Genomic DNA, 14749 nt, shown 5'->3' on the forward strand with positions numbered 1-14749 from the left:
GCAAAGAAATTAAGTATTCTGTAACGTTTCAAGAAATTATTTGAGGTATTGGCGATTAAATTTTGTTCGTTTTATGCCAAAGATGTATCGTCTTAGGAGTGATTAGTTTAGTTTAATCTGTATGTTGTTTTATGCGGTCTCTCTTTATGGAGGCCCCTCAAGTGAAGAAGGCAGAATGACGATTTAAGTTTGTGTTTTTTTTCTGCCGTTGGATACTAGATGACATTTTATGAAGTTTAGAGGATGTAACATGCAATTAATGTGTTTAGTTACAAAAAACAATTATTATTAACATTGTAATAATTGTAATACGGTAAGTTAATGGAGTTCACTTTGTCTCTGGTATGAATTTACATTTTATATATAAATTTATAGCAAATCAGATCATCAAATTATTAATGTGACAGATTGCATATTTGCATACACTTTGACCAACTAAAGTCAAATTGCATGCCAAGTTTGACAAATTATCTTTTGTACGGTAAACTATACCGAATATAAATTTTGCAACCGCATATTGCCAGTATCATAACAAGCCAACCAAACTCCTGATCGCAACGCACGGGCTCTATACTAGTATGTGTATATATATATGTGTGTGTGTACTGTCTATACATCCCATTACTAAATTTAACAAAACATCTAGGTTGTGTTTGATTGAAGGTAAAAAAATGGAGAGGGAATGAAATGTAAAAAGAAATTATTAGATCATTATTATTCAGTTGACTTGTTTGGTTAACCCATGGAATGAAATGCATTACTACTTTATGTTATTTGGTAGCAAGAAAAAAAAGAACGTATGAATGAAATAAAAATAATAAAAATACTTCTATCTAAAAAAGTTACAAAAATAAATTTGTAATGACGATGGTGGTGGTGGCATAAGTGACGACAAGTGTGATCAAGTGGTTGTGACGATTATAGTAGTGGTGATAACAGTGGCTGCCTAGGCGGTTTTGATGATTGTAGTACTAGCAGTGACGGTGGTGGTGGTGGTCGGGTGCTGGTTGTGACGCCGACGGTGGTCAGGTGGTGGTGGTCAAGTGGTGGTGGTGGCTGTAAGGTGGTGGTGTGGTGTTGAGAGAGTAGGGTTAAGAGCAATGGAACTAAAAAAAAGAGGGGTGTGAAGAAATTGCTTTGATGGAATAGGATTCCATATATAATGATTGATTCAATTTCATTGACCAATCAAACGCCCATTCTCATTCCATCACAATAACTCATTTCACCCCCCCCCCCCATCATTTATGTGTATCAAACACTACTTAATGATAAAAAAAGAATTAAAAAAATAAAAAAAAAACAAAAGAAAAAACGAGACACGTGACGATAGGGATGAGACCGGTACAATACCGGTACCGACCGGTCCCGAAAATCGCAATTTTTTGGTACCAGTATCGGTATCGAAATCTTCGGTTTAGTACCGATACCAAAGGTAAAAAATTTAGGAAATACCAGTACCGGTCCCGATACCGAAACTCAAAACTTTGACATTGATTTGATACCAGTATCGATTTCGATACCAGTGCCGAATTTGCTCATCCGTATGTCACAAACACTAAGCAGCAGATGTCATTTTCAACCTACCTAAAAGAAGAAAAATTTAGCTTTTATCTCACCTAAATATGTTATTTTCATGAACTCATTAAAAACTAAATTAAAACAATACCAAACACAATAAAATCACAGTCACACAAAATCTTTAACACGTCAGACACTAAACACGTCATCGTCTTCATCTTTATTATTATTATTATTATTATTATTATTATTATTATTAAAACCCTAATTCCCAAATCAAACTACACAGATCTCTCAATCAAACCCTAATCCTCAAATCAACCACTCAATCACTCAATTCCACACTCCAATTTCAACCTCCACTCACCAATTCCTCACGATCTTCTCACCAGAAGCTCAATTGATGATATACAAACAGTAATGGCGGATCCGCCACGTGTCCGCCGAGTACTATCATTATCATCATTATTATCATTATTGTTGTTATTGATTGTTGGTGAATTAGGGTTATGTTATTGTGATTGAAAGCATGCTGAGTGTGCTGAGAGTGCATTTGCCGTCTGAGATTCCGATTGTCGGCTGCGAGCTTTCACCGTACGTGCTGCTTCGTGGCGCTGATCAGACTGTGTTTGCGGATGATGTGGCGGAATCTGCGCCGGTCGACGGGCAGTTCTTGAGATATAAGTGGTTAGTTGTTTGTTTGTTATGTGGTTTTAACTGAATTTGGAAGTTTTATACCAGTTAATGCTTGTTTAGAGTGTGAAAGATTGTTGCTTTATGGTGTGTTATGCATTAGTTTGCTATTTAAAGATATTAAAGTTTGTTACTTGATGTGATCAGTAGTGTTGTAGTAATCGCTAGTCGGGCGGTGGGGCCGGGACTAGCGATTAATTGAGATTTTTACAACCATGGTCATTAGTACGATTAGGGAAATTTACCTTTTTTGGGAGTGTATACTTTTGTTTGCCTTATTGGTTCTGAAATGAATGCCCCTCTACCAACACAGCACCAAGTTTTGTCCAAGAATATAAAACGTATTGCTGTTTGGTCTAGTACTTGCAGTAACTTAGGACACTACCGTAATTTGGTTTCTTTTATTGAATGCATCAGTGGTGGTAAAATGTTGAAGGATATAGATTTAGAGCATTGGCTAGTATCTAAACCATAATTTTAAGCTATATTAGTGTATCACCCTTTTACGGGCAATCGGATCATAGTATGGTAGTTTGTAAATTTTGGAGTAAAATTTCGATGATAGTCAGTAGTAACATGAAATATGAAGTTTTTGTGCTATAAAAACTTCATGTTTATAGTATAATTATACGTTTATACTGATAAAAAAGTTTAAATGACAAGTTCAGTTCTTATTGTAAGTTGTAACAAAATTTCATATATATTTACTAGATTTCTTGCTTCATTTGTATTTTATTATTATTATTTTTTTTTGTATATTTTCTGTATAGGTATTTAACAATGTTTATTAGTAGCCACTTGCCACATGGAAAGAGTGGTTTCTTTGATATAGAGATTTATGTTTACTGTTTAATACAAGTATAGAAATAAAAATTTTAAAATGATCAATTCACCCTTTGCATAACCAAAATTTATAAATTTTTACTATTCTGTAAGTATTGCCATAGATTTCTTACTTCATTTGTGTCGTTTTTTTGTTTTGACATTTTTCAATTAATTATTAGTAGTCACAAGAAGGGAGATTTTTATATAAAAAAGTCCTCTTTAAATTCGCCCTAGATTTTCTACGTAATTTGAGTTTTGCTATTTAGAAATTTGAAGGTTTTTTACATTTATGAGTATCCTCATTAGAGGTTTATTTGCTATAAAAATATCATCTTTAGTACAAGTGTAGGCATAAAATGACTAATTTACCCCTTATTACCAAGTTTCAGGGATTCTTACCCACATTTCACAAAACACCTCTAGATTTTGTCATTCGTTCAAACAACTAATCATCTGATTGCTACAAATTTTCACAACAGAAAAACACATATTTTAGCAGTCTCATCTAATTTTGCAGGTATCGTATACATAGTGATAAAAAAGTCACAATCTGCAGCATACATCCATCAGAACAAGCTACTTTACAATGTGTAGGTTGCGTTAAGGCTAAAATACCCGTTGCTAAAAGTTACCATTGTTCTCCTAAATGTTTTTCCGATGCGTGGCAACACCATCGCGTTCTTCACGAACGGGCCACAAGTGCCGTTAACGAAAACGGAAACGAAGAAGAAGAAATATTTGGCCGATTTAATAACAACAATAATATCATTAGTCAAAGCTTATCAAACGGTGCTTCCACACCGTTATATCCTGCAGCTGTGACACATAGGAACGGTGGTGAAACATGGTTTGAAGTCGGGCGGTTAAAAACTTACACACCAACCGCCGATGATATTGGTCACGTTTTGAAGTTTGAATGTGTGGTGGTTGATGTTGAGTCAAAGTCAACTGTTGGATCAGCGAATACTTTACTGACGTCACGGGTGATTCCGGCTCCGTCACCGAGTCCACGGCGGTTGGTCTCGGTTAGTAACGCTGATGTGGCAGTGGGGAGTTTGGATTCGGGGACGTTTACTGTGTTGTCATATAATATTTTGTCGGATACATTTGCTACGGGTGATATGTTCAGTTATTGTCCTTCGTGGGCCCTTTCTTGGCCGTATCGTAGACAAAATTTGTTACGAGAGATTGTTGGATATCGAGCAGATATTGTTTGTCTTCAAGAGGTAGAATTTTGATTATTTGATGTTTTGATTATGGAGTTAAATTTTGATAATCGTTCTCAAAGGGTCAAATAAGACTACTAGTTGCGAATTTACTTCCTTTGAAACTATTTCAGTATTTTGAGAGACTTTTCTGTACAATCTCACAACTAGTAATTCTTTTGTTTACAATAATGTTGTTTTTTGCTCATTTAGGTATTATTTCTTAAATCAGAAATTTATAAATGCTCAAAACAATATTTTTCTTTCTGAATCTGTGTCAATTTTAAACAGGAACTTTTTCTTGTTTTAGACTTAACATAACTGGTTGAAGGGTAAAATAAATATGTTTTCTTTTTAATCTGATTTTAGAGATTTTTTTTGTACCATCTCACAAGTAATAATTTGTTTTGTTTACAATAATGTCCCGTTTAAGTATTATTTTCTTAAATAATCAGAAATACTCAGATATTCAAAACAGTTGATTTATTACTAACTTCCGAAGAGTAAAGTGGCCTTGTTTAGACTCAACAAAAATGGTTATTGAAGAGTAAACATGTAAAATAAGTATTTTTACCCCTTTTTGATTCTAATCTGAGATTTTTTCTCCCATCTCACAAGACACGTGCCCCTTTATTTTAACAATAATGCTGTTTTTTGCACATTTTTGGTAATATTTTTTCTAAATATTTAGAATTCGTCAAAATACTTACGGTTGATTATTTATTATTACAACTTTAAACAACAGAAGCACATCCAAACACAATCTTTTATGGCTCATTTCATTGCAGTTGATTATTTGATTCTGATATGTTACAATGACAATCATTTTAAATGTGCACATTTCTAAGTTGATTTTGATGGTTAAAAAGCTAAGCTAAAAATGCTTTAGCTTTTTTTCAGATTCAAAGTGATCATTTTGAAGAGTTTTTTGCACCTGAGCTCGACAAACATGGTTATCAGGCTCTATATAAGAAGAAAACAACCGAGGTATGTTTCATACTTATACTTTTATTATTGTTTTAAATACTTTTATGAAGTTCAGATTTATAGGTAGTAAATTTTTATTTTAACAAATGGATAAAACCATTTAAGAAATTAGGCCTGCAAATGAACCACACGAACACAAATAGGGCTTATTCATGTTCGTATATTTAACATTAACCTAACGAGAACGAATGTTCATTAAGAAAATAATGTGGTCGTGCTCGTTTATGTTTGTTCGTTAATATTCTAAATGAACAATTTACCAACATAAACCAACATCACCTAAAAGTAAACGTGAAATTATTATTAAAGTCTAAAATACCATTATCTCTACATCCTGTATTTCAATAGTAAACAAAGATATCAAAACAAAAGGTTTTAAAATATGAAATTTAAATTGATTTCTCAATTAATATAGTAATAAATGAACTTGAATGAATATTTAATAGAACGTAAATAAACAAGCATAAATGAATCTATATAAACTAAAGTAAATGAACGAATGTAAACGGACATTCACAAACGCAAATGAACGAACAAGACATGTGCTAATGTTTGTTTAATTAAATGAACAGAACTTTCCGCTGAATGGTCGGTTCATTTACAGGCCTTAGGCCTACATTAAATGGATTTTTCTTATAATAATGAATTTCTTTTTTCAATCATATTTAACTTATGTATTTTCAACAATTTGAAAATGGATAAAAAAAGTTCATTATTGATTCTTGTGATTGTTGTTTGGTTGCAGGTTTTCAATGGCAGTGTTATGACTATCGATGGATGTGCTACATTTTTCCGTCGAGATAGGTTTTCACACGTCAAAAAATACGAGGTATAAAATATATATTTGCATTATTTTAGTAACATTTTAGCACCATTGATATACTAATTAAATATAGGTCTGAATTTGCAGGTTGAGTTTAATAAAGCTGCACAATCTTTAACAGATGCTTTAGTTCCCAGTGCTCAGAAGAAAACCGCTCTAAATCGGCTTGTTAAGGTATCTTTCTTATCATTCTTGTAATTCATTTTTTTTTTATTTTTGCTTCTATTTATTTTTATATAGTTTTTATGATGTGTAACAGGATAATGTTGCATTAATTGTTGTTCTAGAAGCAAAGTTCAGTAACTACGGTGTTGATAATCCTGGGAAACGACAACTTGTTTGTGTGGTATGACATGGCATTTTATGTATCTTTTTAATTATTTAAATTTTTCTTAAGCTTTAACATTTATTTATATATTTATTTTTTATGGTGTGTAGGCAAACACCCATGTGAATGTTCAACAAGATCTAAAGGATGTTAAATTATGGCAGGTTATTCTTTTAACCTCTAATTATAAAAAATAAACAGCTTTAGTTAATAGAGTTAATTACACGAATGGTCCCTGTAGTTTGCCCATATTGCAGACCAGTCTCCACTTTTTTAAAATTACGCGTATAGAAATTAGAAAATGAATGATTGAACGTGTTCGTGTTCGTTTTCTAATCTTCATTCATGTTTGTGTTTGTTCGTTAAGAAAATAAACATAAATGAGAGTTTTGAACGAACACCTATCAAAAGTAAATGTATTCTTAACTCTTAAGTCCAAAATACCATGATCATTACATCCAATAGTTTAAAAGTAAACAAAGATATCCAAAGGTTTTTCAAATACGAAATTCCAATTGATTATGAATTAATATTAGACATTAGTAATGAATATATTTGAACCAATATTTAAACAACGAACATGATTGATATATAGCCAAACGTAAATGAGTGAACAAGACATGTATTCATGTTCGTTCGTTTAGTTAAATGAACAAAAAGCCATGTTCATGTTCGTTTGTATAAAACGAACGAACATGAACAAGAAAATTCGTACGTCTGTTCGGTTTAATATAAATGAACAAAAACGTACGAACCCGTTTGTGTTCGTTCGGTTCGTTTACAAGCTAGCCTTCATCCACTACAGAGACCATCTGTGTTACGGTTGAGTGATGTAGTTAACTCTAGTTAATTATATTAATTTCAGGTTCATACTTTATTAAAAGGTTTAGAAAAGATAGCCGCGAGTGCAGATATACCAATGTTAGTTTGTGGAGATTTTAATTCGGTTCCTGGAAGGTTTGTTTTGTATTTACTTAATATAAATTTTAATTATAATCATTGTTTAATTTCATGTAATATAAATTGTTAAAAATGACCATTTTGAATTTTGCAGTGCTCCTCATGCACTTTTAGCAATGGGGAAAGTTAACCCGATGCATCCAGATTTAGCAGTTGACCCGCTCGGGATTCTTCGACCCACCACTAAATTGACTCATACTTTGCCTCTGGTAATATAAATATTCAATTATTTTTTTAATTTTGTTTCTTCAAAATACTTTACTTTCATAAAATTGTATTACAGGTTAGTGCGTATTCGTCTTTTGCAAGAATTGGGAGTTATGAGCAACAAAAGAAGAGAGTGGACCCCACTACAAACGAACCGTTGTTTACAAATTGCACACGGGATTTTATTGGTACCCTTGATTACATATTTTACTCAGGTACATATTTTATTGCCACTCTTTATTATTATTATTATTATTATTATTATTATTATTATTATTATCCACATTTTATTCTTTATTTTATGAGTTTTACATATGATGTGTTTTTCAGCCGACAGTTTGAGTGTGGAATCTTTGTTGGAGCTTTTGGATGAAGATAGTTTAAGGAAAGACACAGCACTACCTTCACCCGAATGGTCTTCTGATCATATTGCATTAATGGCTGAGTTCCGTTGCAAACCTCGTGCTAGACGTTAGTTTCATTTTTAGGCAAGCATTTATTACTTCAAATATATACCTTTTTGATTTCTTGATTCCGAAAGGGTTGGTTGATCATATTTGCATAAATATTAAAATTTTCACTTTTGGTCCTCCGCCACAAGTCTAAGATCATGCATAAACGTAACGTATCAAGAGCATCTTAGTTATTTCACGCCACTTATCAGAAGAAATTAACTATCCATTCATGTCACGGACCAAATAAATTACGTTTATGCATAAGTTTGGACTTGCGTACTTTCTCGTACTTGAGGACCAAAAGTGAAATTTGGACATACCATAGGGACCATTCGTGTAATTCTTTCTATATTTTTATTACCAGTATTTGGTAAAAGAAAAAATACTAAAGGATTATTAACATTGGAACCCCTAAGTCGACTTGGTTGACTCATTAATCTTGTGTATCGGTCATTACAGGTTCGGTCAAAAAGCAAAATCTTGAAGATAGAAGTTAAGAAAAGAAAAAAAGAGAAAGCAATGAACAAAAGGTAAGAAAAGTAGATCTAAAGGTGTTAATTGATCTACTATTGTATCATGTTTATTTTACTACCCTTTTTTCATATACATGTCTTATTTGTTTTTGTTTCTTCTTTCTTTTTAATAGAAAGATAATTTATATGATATCCTTGGTTCAATATAATAGCTCACGGGTCGAGTTTGATTTTGAATGCATTATTGTTTATGCTCAATTTTTTTTTCTTCGGATTTTTTATTTTTGCCCATAATTTTATCTTTTGTGTTTATACCAACTTGCATGTCCTGTCCTTAAACTAAGGAAATTACCGAAAGCTTCCTTTATTTCAAAAGTTGTAATACATTAAGTTCTTTAACTTTTTGTAAATGTGTTACAACATTTGAAATAAAGACAGCCTATGTAGTAGTATTCTTGGTTTTCGGATGAGACCTGCAATTTGGTATAAACATAAATGACTAAATCTGCACCCGTTAACTAATATGAAGTTTAGGGAGTTTGCAAAATAATGATGTAGACGATATTATACTTTATAGTTATAAGATAGGTGAAATGATTTTGTGTATCTACTTTATTTTCACGTATTGTTAAAAACGCTTTAAAATATACCAAGTTTGTTGATAATCTAGTTTACCTATTGTACACGTGCGTATTTACTATTTAGTAGCTGTATAGGTAAAAACAATTGAATTAAATCGGCACAAATAAAACATGGTAATTACTAAAATCATACAAAACTTGAAAAATTAACAAATTACAAACACACTCTATATTACCAGTTCCATTTTTTTTTACCATGATATCGATGAAGCAATCTCATAATTGGTTCTAATATACATTTCAAGCTAATAACGTTTCCCGATAAAACTCGAATATGGATTCTAGGAATTTGTTTAAGGAAGTTGAGGTTCTGTGGCTGCTGGTTTTGAATTGTATAGTGGCTGCAAAGCTTTTACAACAATTGTCATAGTTGGCCTGAAATCTGCTTCATATTGAACGCATAATGCTGCGACTGCTGCCATCTGAGTATCCCAGACACAGGAAAGAAAACGTTAGCGAGTTAACCAGTTTTAATTAGTGTAAAAGTGAGTGGTTGGTAATCAGTAGATATGAAACAAGTTTGGTAACGAGTCAAAATGGGTCGGGTCAAATTGGGTTTTAGTCTACATGGGTTGGGTCAGATGGGTTTGAGTCAACACAGGTCATGTCAAGTTGGGTTTGAGTTAAAATGTTCGGGTCAAATCGGTCCTGAGCCAAAACAGGTCAAGTCAGGTCCCAGATTCGTATAAGCTAGCGGCTAATGAAATTTGGGTTGAGAAAAATTGGATCGGGTCAAATTGGGTTTGAGTAAAAACGAGTCGGGTCAAGGCTCTGTATGAGATTACTATTATTTTAGTTATAAATAAATAGTGTGTATTAAAAGACATTTTGATTAAACTTTTTTTTCCTTTTCTTTGTTTTGTGCCTTTAAAAATAATTATTATATTTTAATAAAACTACAGTTTTCGACATATTGATCCAATGCATTAGGAAGACATTTTAAGCGACTTTTGGCCCATTTCACATATTTCCTTTTAAAAGTAAAACATAGCCCGAATGAAAATAATAAAAATTAAACAAAAAAAACAGAAATATACCTTAGCGGCCGCCTTTGGAGGGTAGTCGGTATTTAACTTCGGGTCAACACATTGCTTTACTTTATCCTCACTTAACCTTGGAGTTGCCTGTTACAAGCAAGATCTCATTCATAATTAGCATTGAAGCTAAAATGACCTATTTGTCCCTAAACAGTATTAAAGATTATCAATAGCAAGTAAAAAAGACACACCCAAGTTACAAGACTTTGTTGCCCTTTTGGCATTGTGTGGTCAACTGGTTTTCTTCCACACAAAAGTTCCAGAAGAACGACTCCAAAACTATAAACATCACTTTTTTGAGTTATTTGCCCCGTCATTGCATACCTGAATCAAAATATTATATGTTATGTCCAAACACTAACGGGCCGTAAACGAACATTTTTAAGTGTATGCTTTACTGCAATAATTTTTTGCCAGAAATAAAAGTGTCGCGGGTCAATCCAACTTTAAGAAAAAGAATGTTTTCAGTTGTTGACCGCAACTTGTTTTGGCCCGTTTGACCAAACACTAACGGGCTGAAAACAAATTTTTAACGCATATAACCTCTTAAATTGTTTTTTTAAGATGCATTCATATTTTACTCTAATAATTATTTTATACAAAAAAATAATAAAAAGTGACACAGGTCAACCCAACCTAAAAAGAAAATAGTCGTTTTGAGTGTTTGATCAAAACTGATTTTGACCCGTTACCCAACCCACGCATATCAACAGAAACAAATACTTACTCTGGAGCATGATATCCAAACGTTCCCAAAACTCGAGTCGAATGTAACCGAGCTGCAGCATCAGACGACTGATTGCTCAAATTAAAATCAGCAATCTTTGTATGGCAATCGTTAAATAATAAAATATTGCTGGACCGAACATCACGATGCACAATCGAAGGTTGAACCTTTTCGTGTAAATACTCGAGCCCTTTTGCTGCACCATACGCGATTTTAACTCTCTGAGTCCAGCTCAGCACTGGGCCCGGTTCCGCCCCTTTTACACCCTTTCTTCCTATATTTACAAAACTCCCAAAAGTTAAAACTAAAAAGTTAAAATAAAGATTAAGAGAAGTTACATTTATGTACCATGTAATACGTCGTGCAACGAACCCATCGATGCATACTGATATACCAAGATGCGGTTGTTTGCCTCCAAGCAATACCCGAGCAACTCAACAAAATGCTCGTTTTTAAGCCTTGAAACGACCGATAACTGCAAATAAACGAGTGAAACGTGCATGTTAACAGTTGGTTGTTACTAGTGGTGGACTTAGCATGTAACTAGGGGTAGCCACCGCTACCCCTCAACTTTTCGTAAGTAGCACAAGTTTTTCTTTTTTCGGTTAGTTTTCGTGTTTCGCTACCCCTGAAAAAATATAACGTTACCCCTATTTGTTTAAAGCCCAACCAAATTAAAAGGTAAAACCAATTAAAGCCCAACCAAATTTTAAAGATCAACCAAATTAAAGTCCAAACCAACTAAAACCATCATTCGTTGTTCCCCTTGGATTAGGGATGAGACCGGTACCAACCGGTCCCGGTCCCGAAGTCGCAAATATTTGGTACCGGTACCGAAATCTTCGGTTCGGTACTGTCAAAGGCAAAAAATTCGGAAATACCGGTGCCGGTACCAATACCGAAACTCAAAACTTTGGCACCGATTTGGTACCGACGGTACCAAATCGGTAACGATTTCGGTATCGGTACCGGTCAGTACCAAATTTGCTCATCCCTACCTTGGGTATTTTGTTTAGGCTGGACATCAATATTTAACAAAACAAAGTTTCATTCAGCCATTGTTCACCCCACGCTGCTTGCACCCCACACTGTTCTGACTCCCTGCTACCCTCCTTCGATCACCGCACCTCCACGTCGCAGCCGAGTAAGTGACGGTCAGAGTTTTCTCAGTCCCTCTTCCATGGTTCGACTTCTATTGTTTAGTTTAAGCATTCTTCTACTTTTATCTAAATTTGTAATTGTTAATTTGTTTATATAAATTGTTAATTTGGATGTGTTTATGGGCAATTGAATCTTTGAATGATTGCTTATGGTTTATTGAATATTTGGATTATGTAAACTGTAATTGGTTAGAGATTTAGGGTTTATATTTTGTTTCTTCTAAAATTCAGGAACTTGGAAGATGAACCGACAAAATCTTACTAGCAATATTTTTAAACGAAAATTCCAAGAAAATGATAATATTGGTCTAACACCAAGTTAAAAATATATATATTATATGAAATAAGGTAAAAAAAATCGGCTATTGTATGAAATACAGTAAAAAATATTCCTTTACATTGTATGAAATACGGTTAAAAATATTTTTTTAACGTTACCCCTGAGGTTTCCGTCTAGATCCGCCACTGGTTGTTACATATATATATAGAGTTGGCAAAATGACAGGCTGAGTAACGGGTCAATTTTTCCGGTCAAAACGGGCCAAACTCATTTAATTTAACATTATGAATAATTAAAATTTTCAAAGCTCTAACCTGGTTTGCAAACTCATTATCAGACTCAGTTGAAGAACTGGTATCCAGTTTTTTAACTGCAACTTCTTCTCCTGTACTTAACTTTCCATAAAAAACTCGACCATACGAACCTTCGCCAACCAAAGATTTTGTACCAAAGCTACTTGTAATCTTGTTTAACTCGCTTAACGATAATGCTGGTGTTTCGATTGGCAACACCTTTTGCTGGGCCCCACTTCTTGCAGGCACTGAACTCCTTGGTTCTCCTCTATTACTCCCTAAATCACAAAAACTTCAACTTTGTAAAAAGTTTATAAAATTAAAAAGCTATAAAAATTTATAAAAACTGTGTGTTGTTAGTTACCTCCGTAAGGCGGTCCTCGAGGCGGTGCTGTCGTGACATTGTTTGTGGGCCCACCAACATAATCTTCTACAGAACCTCCACAACAAGACATTCTTGAAAGGATACTAAACAATATATTTTTGTCTGTGATTTAATCTGAAATGATTTAACACATGGTAATCACTAATCAGTCTTGGAAAATCTTGATACATTACATGATAATCACTAATAGGTGTGCTACTCGAGATAGCTCCGAGCTCGATCCTTAAAATAAGCTTGTTTAATAAATGAACCCCCGAGCCTGAGTTTCACTTATTGAGCTCGCGAGCCTAAACGAGCCCATTATATATATAACTTTTTTGTTAAGTAATAAATATATGTTTATATAATAATTAATAAAATTCATTATAAATAAAATTATGATAACATACTATATTATATACATTATGTATAAAATATCAATTAAAAAATATATAAAAATAAATAAAATTGCGTATAAATTATGTAATAAATAAAACACTAGCCGAGCTAGCTTCAAAAAACGACTCACGAGCGGAGCTTGAGCTTCAGAAAAAGAGCTAGAAACAAGCCTGGCTCGAGCTCTCATAAGTCAAAACGACCCAAGATCGGGCTCGTTTCATTTGCACCCCTGAGAACGTTGAAAAGATACAGTCTTTCTGTATGCAATTGATCAAATCCAAATTTATTGTGAATAAACCCGTTAAGTAATTTCATCGAACAGATGCATAACAAAATTAGGGTTGTTCAAAAAGTTCGTGGCTCGCGGCTCCCTTGAAAATAGCTCGGCTCGATAAAAGCTCAATTCTAAACAAGTCGGCTCGGCTTGATTTCTAAACGAGACGAGCTCAAGCCAGGGTCACATTTAGATTAAACCCTAAATTTTAATATCTATATATAATAATAGCATATTTTCAAAAAAAAAAATAATAGTAAAAATTATACATATATTATGCCACTCGATCCTTAAATTATAAAAAAAATAAAATAAAATAAAACATATAACGTTATAAATTCTCTAGTTTATAAATTTTATATAATACGTATGTTAAAATTATATTTTTTTCTTTTATATATCAAAATTTGTAAAAAAATCTAAAGGAGCTCTGCTCGAGCTTTAAACGCAATTTTTCAGCTCGACCAAGAAAATGACCCGAGCTCGAGCCATCTAGTTTAAGTTCGAGCTCGGTCACACCCTGACTCGGCACGACTCGACTACATTACAACCCTTAACTTAAAAATTACACCAAAATAACCTGCAACTTGAACTAATCTTGATGAACAAAGTAACAATTGCATACCTCAAATCGCCGAAAGTCAAAAGCAAGATTGTGTTTTGGTGAATGTTTGATGTTAAATGTTGATGTAGTATGTATGTATGTATGTATGTATGTATATATGTGTAATATGGGTGGGTTGTTCATGCCTGCACGTTCGTGGAGTGGAATCTTAAATTCATAGTAGTAGTTGGTGATGAGCCAGTTGTCTAATACCATTATTATTATTGTCATTAGCATTTAACACCAACTCATATTATTATATCAAGATGAGTCTCCTTGAGTCCTTGTGCATGCAAAATGCATTGGATGAGTAATTTGTAATATTAAACCGAACATCTGTCCTTGAGATATAAGTGGTTAGTTGTTTGTTTGTTATGTGGTTTTAACTGAATTTGGAAGTTTTATACCAGTTAATGCTTGTTTAGAGTGTGAAAGATTGTTGCTTTATGGTGTGTTATGCATTAGTTTGCTATTTAAAGATATTAAAGTTTGT

At 33.3% G+C, this 14749-nt stretch overlaps 2 protein-coding genes across 2 annotated transcripts; one reads left to right on the forward strand and one right to left on the reverse strand.

Moving 5' to 3' along the window:
• Positions 1–1888: 1888 nt before the first annotated feature.
• On the forward strand, positions 1889–8070 carry LOC143603597 (carbon catabolite repressor protein 4 homolog 1-like). Its single transcript, XM_077080354.1, has 12 exons — positions 1889–1968; positions 2027–2208; positions 3557–4265; positions 5145–5231; positions 5977–6060; positions 6142–6228; positions 6314–6400; positions 6493–6546; positions 7248–7339; positions 7437–7551; positions 7626–7764; positions 7880–8070. Exons 1-12 carry the CDS (start codon positions 1942–1944, stop codon positions 8023–8025), a joined length of 1809 nt encoding a protein of 602 aa, XP_076936469.1. The 5' UTR covers positions 1889–1941; the 3' UTR covers positions 8026–8070.
• Positions 8071–9411: 1341 nt separating this feature from the next.
• LOC143603602 (putative protein kinase At2g41970) lies at positions 9412–13070 on the reverse strand. Its single transcript, XM_077080357.1, has 7 exons — positions 12980–13070; positions 12637–12893; positions 11231–11357; positions 10883–11156; positions 10347–10479; positions 10156–10242; positions 9412–9540 (listed from the first exon to the last, which is right to left on the reverse strand). Exons 1-7 carry the CDS (start codon positions 13068–13070, stop codon positions 9412–9414), a joined length of 1098 nt encoding a protein of 365 aa, XP_076936472.1.
• Positions 13071–14749: the final 1679 nt, after the last annotated feature.

The sequence above is a fragment of the Bidens hawaiensis genome, unplaced genomic scaffold, assembly GCF_021521415.1.
Source record: "Bidens hawaiensis isolate Kalapana, Puna unplaced genomic scaffold, B.hawaiensis_p1.1 tig00062229_1, whole genome shotgun sequence".
Classification (NCBI taxonomy): domain Eukaryota; kingdom Viridiplantae; phylum Streptophyta; class Magnoliopsida; order Asterales; family Asteraceae; genus Bidens; species Bidens hawaiensis.

Bases quoted from the DNA above. Each gene is read 5' to 3' on its own strand.
- LOC143603597 (XM_077080354.1), top strand. From the start codon at position 1,942: ATGGCGGATCCGCCACGTGTCCGCCGA. The intron at 1,969-2,026 runs GTACTATCATTA...TTGGTGAATTAG, and splicing joins ATCCGCCACGTGTCCGCCGA to GGTTATGTTATTGTGATTGA. The intron at 7,552-7,625 runs GTAATATAAATA...ATTGTATTACAG, and splicing joins TGACTCATACTTTGCCTCTG to GTTAGTGCGTATTCGTCTTT.
- LOC143603602 (XM_077080357.1), bottom strand. From the start codon at position 13,070: ATGTCTTGTTGTGGAGGTTCTGTAGAAGATTATGTTGGTGGGCCCACA. The intron at 12,894-12,979 runs GTAACTAACAAC...TTTGTGATTTAG, and splicing joins TCGAGGACCGCCTTACGGAG to GGAGTAATAGAGGAGAACCA. The intron at 9,541-10,155 runs GTATATTTCTGT...TGGGATACTCAG, and splicing joins CTCCAAAGGCGGCCGCTAAG to ATGGCAGCAGTCGCAGCATT.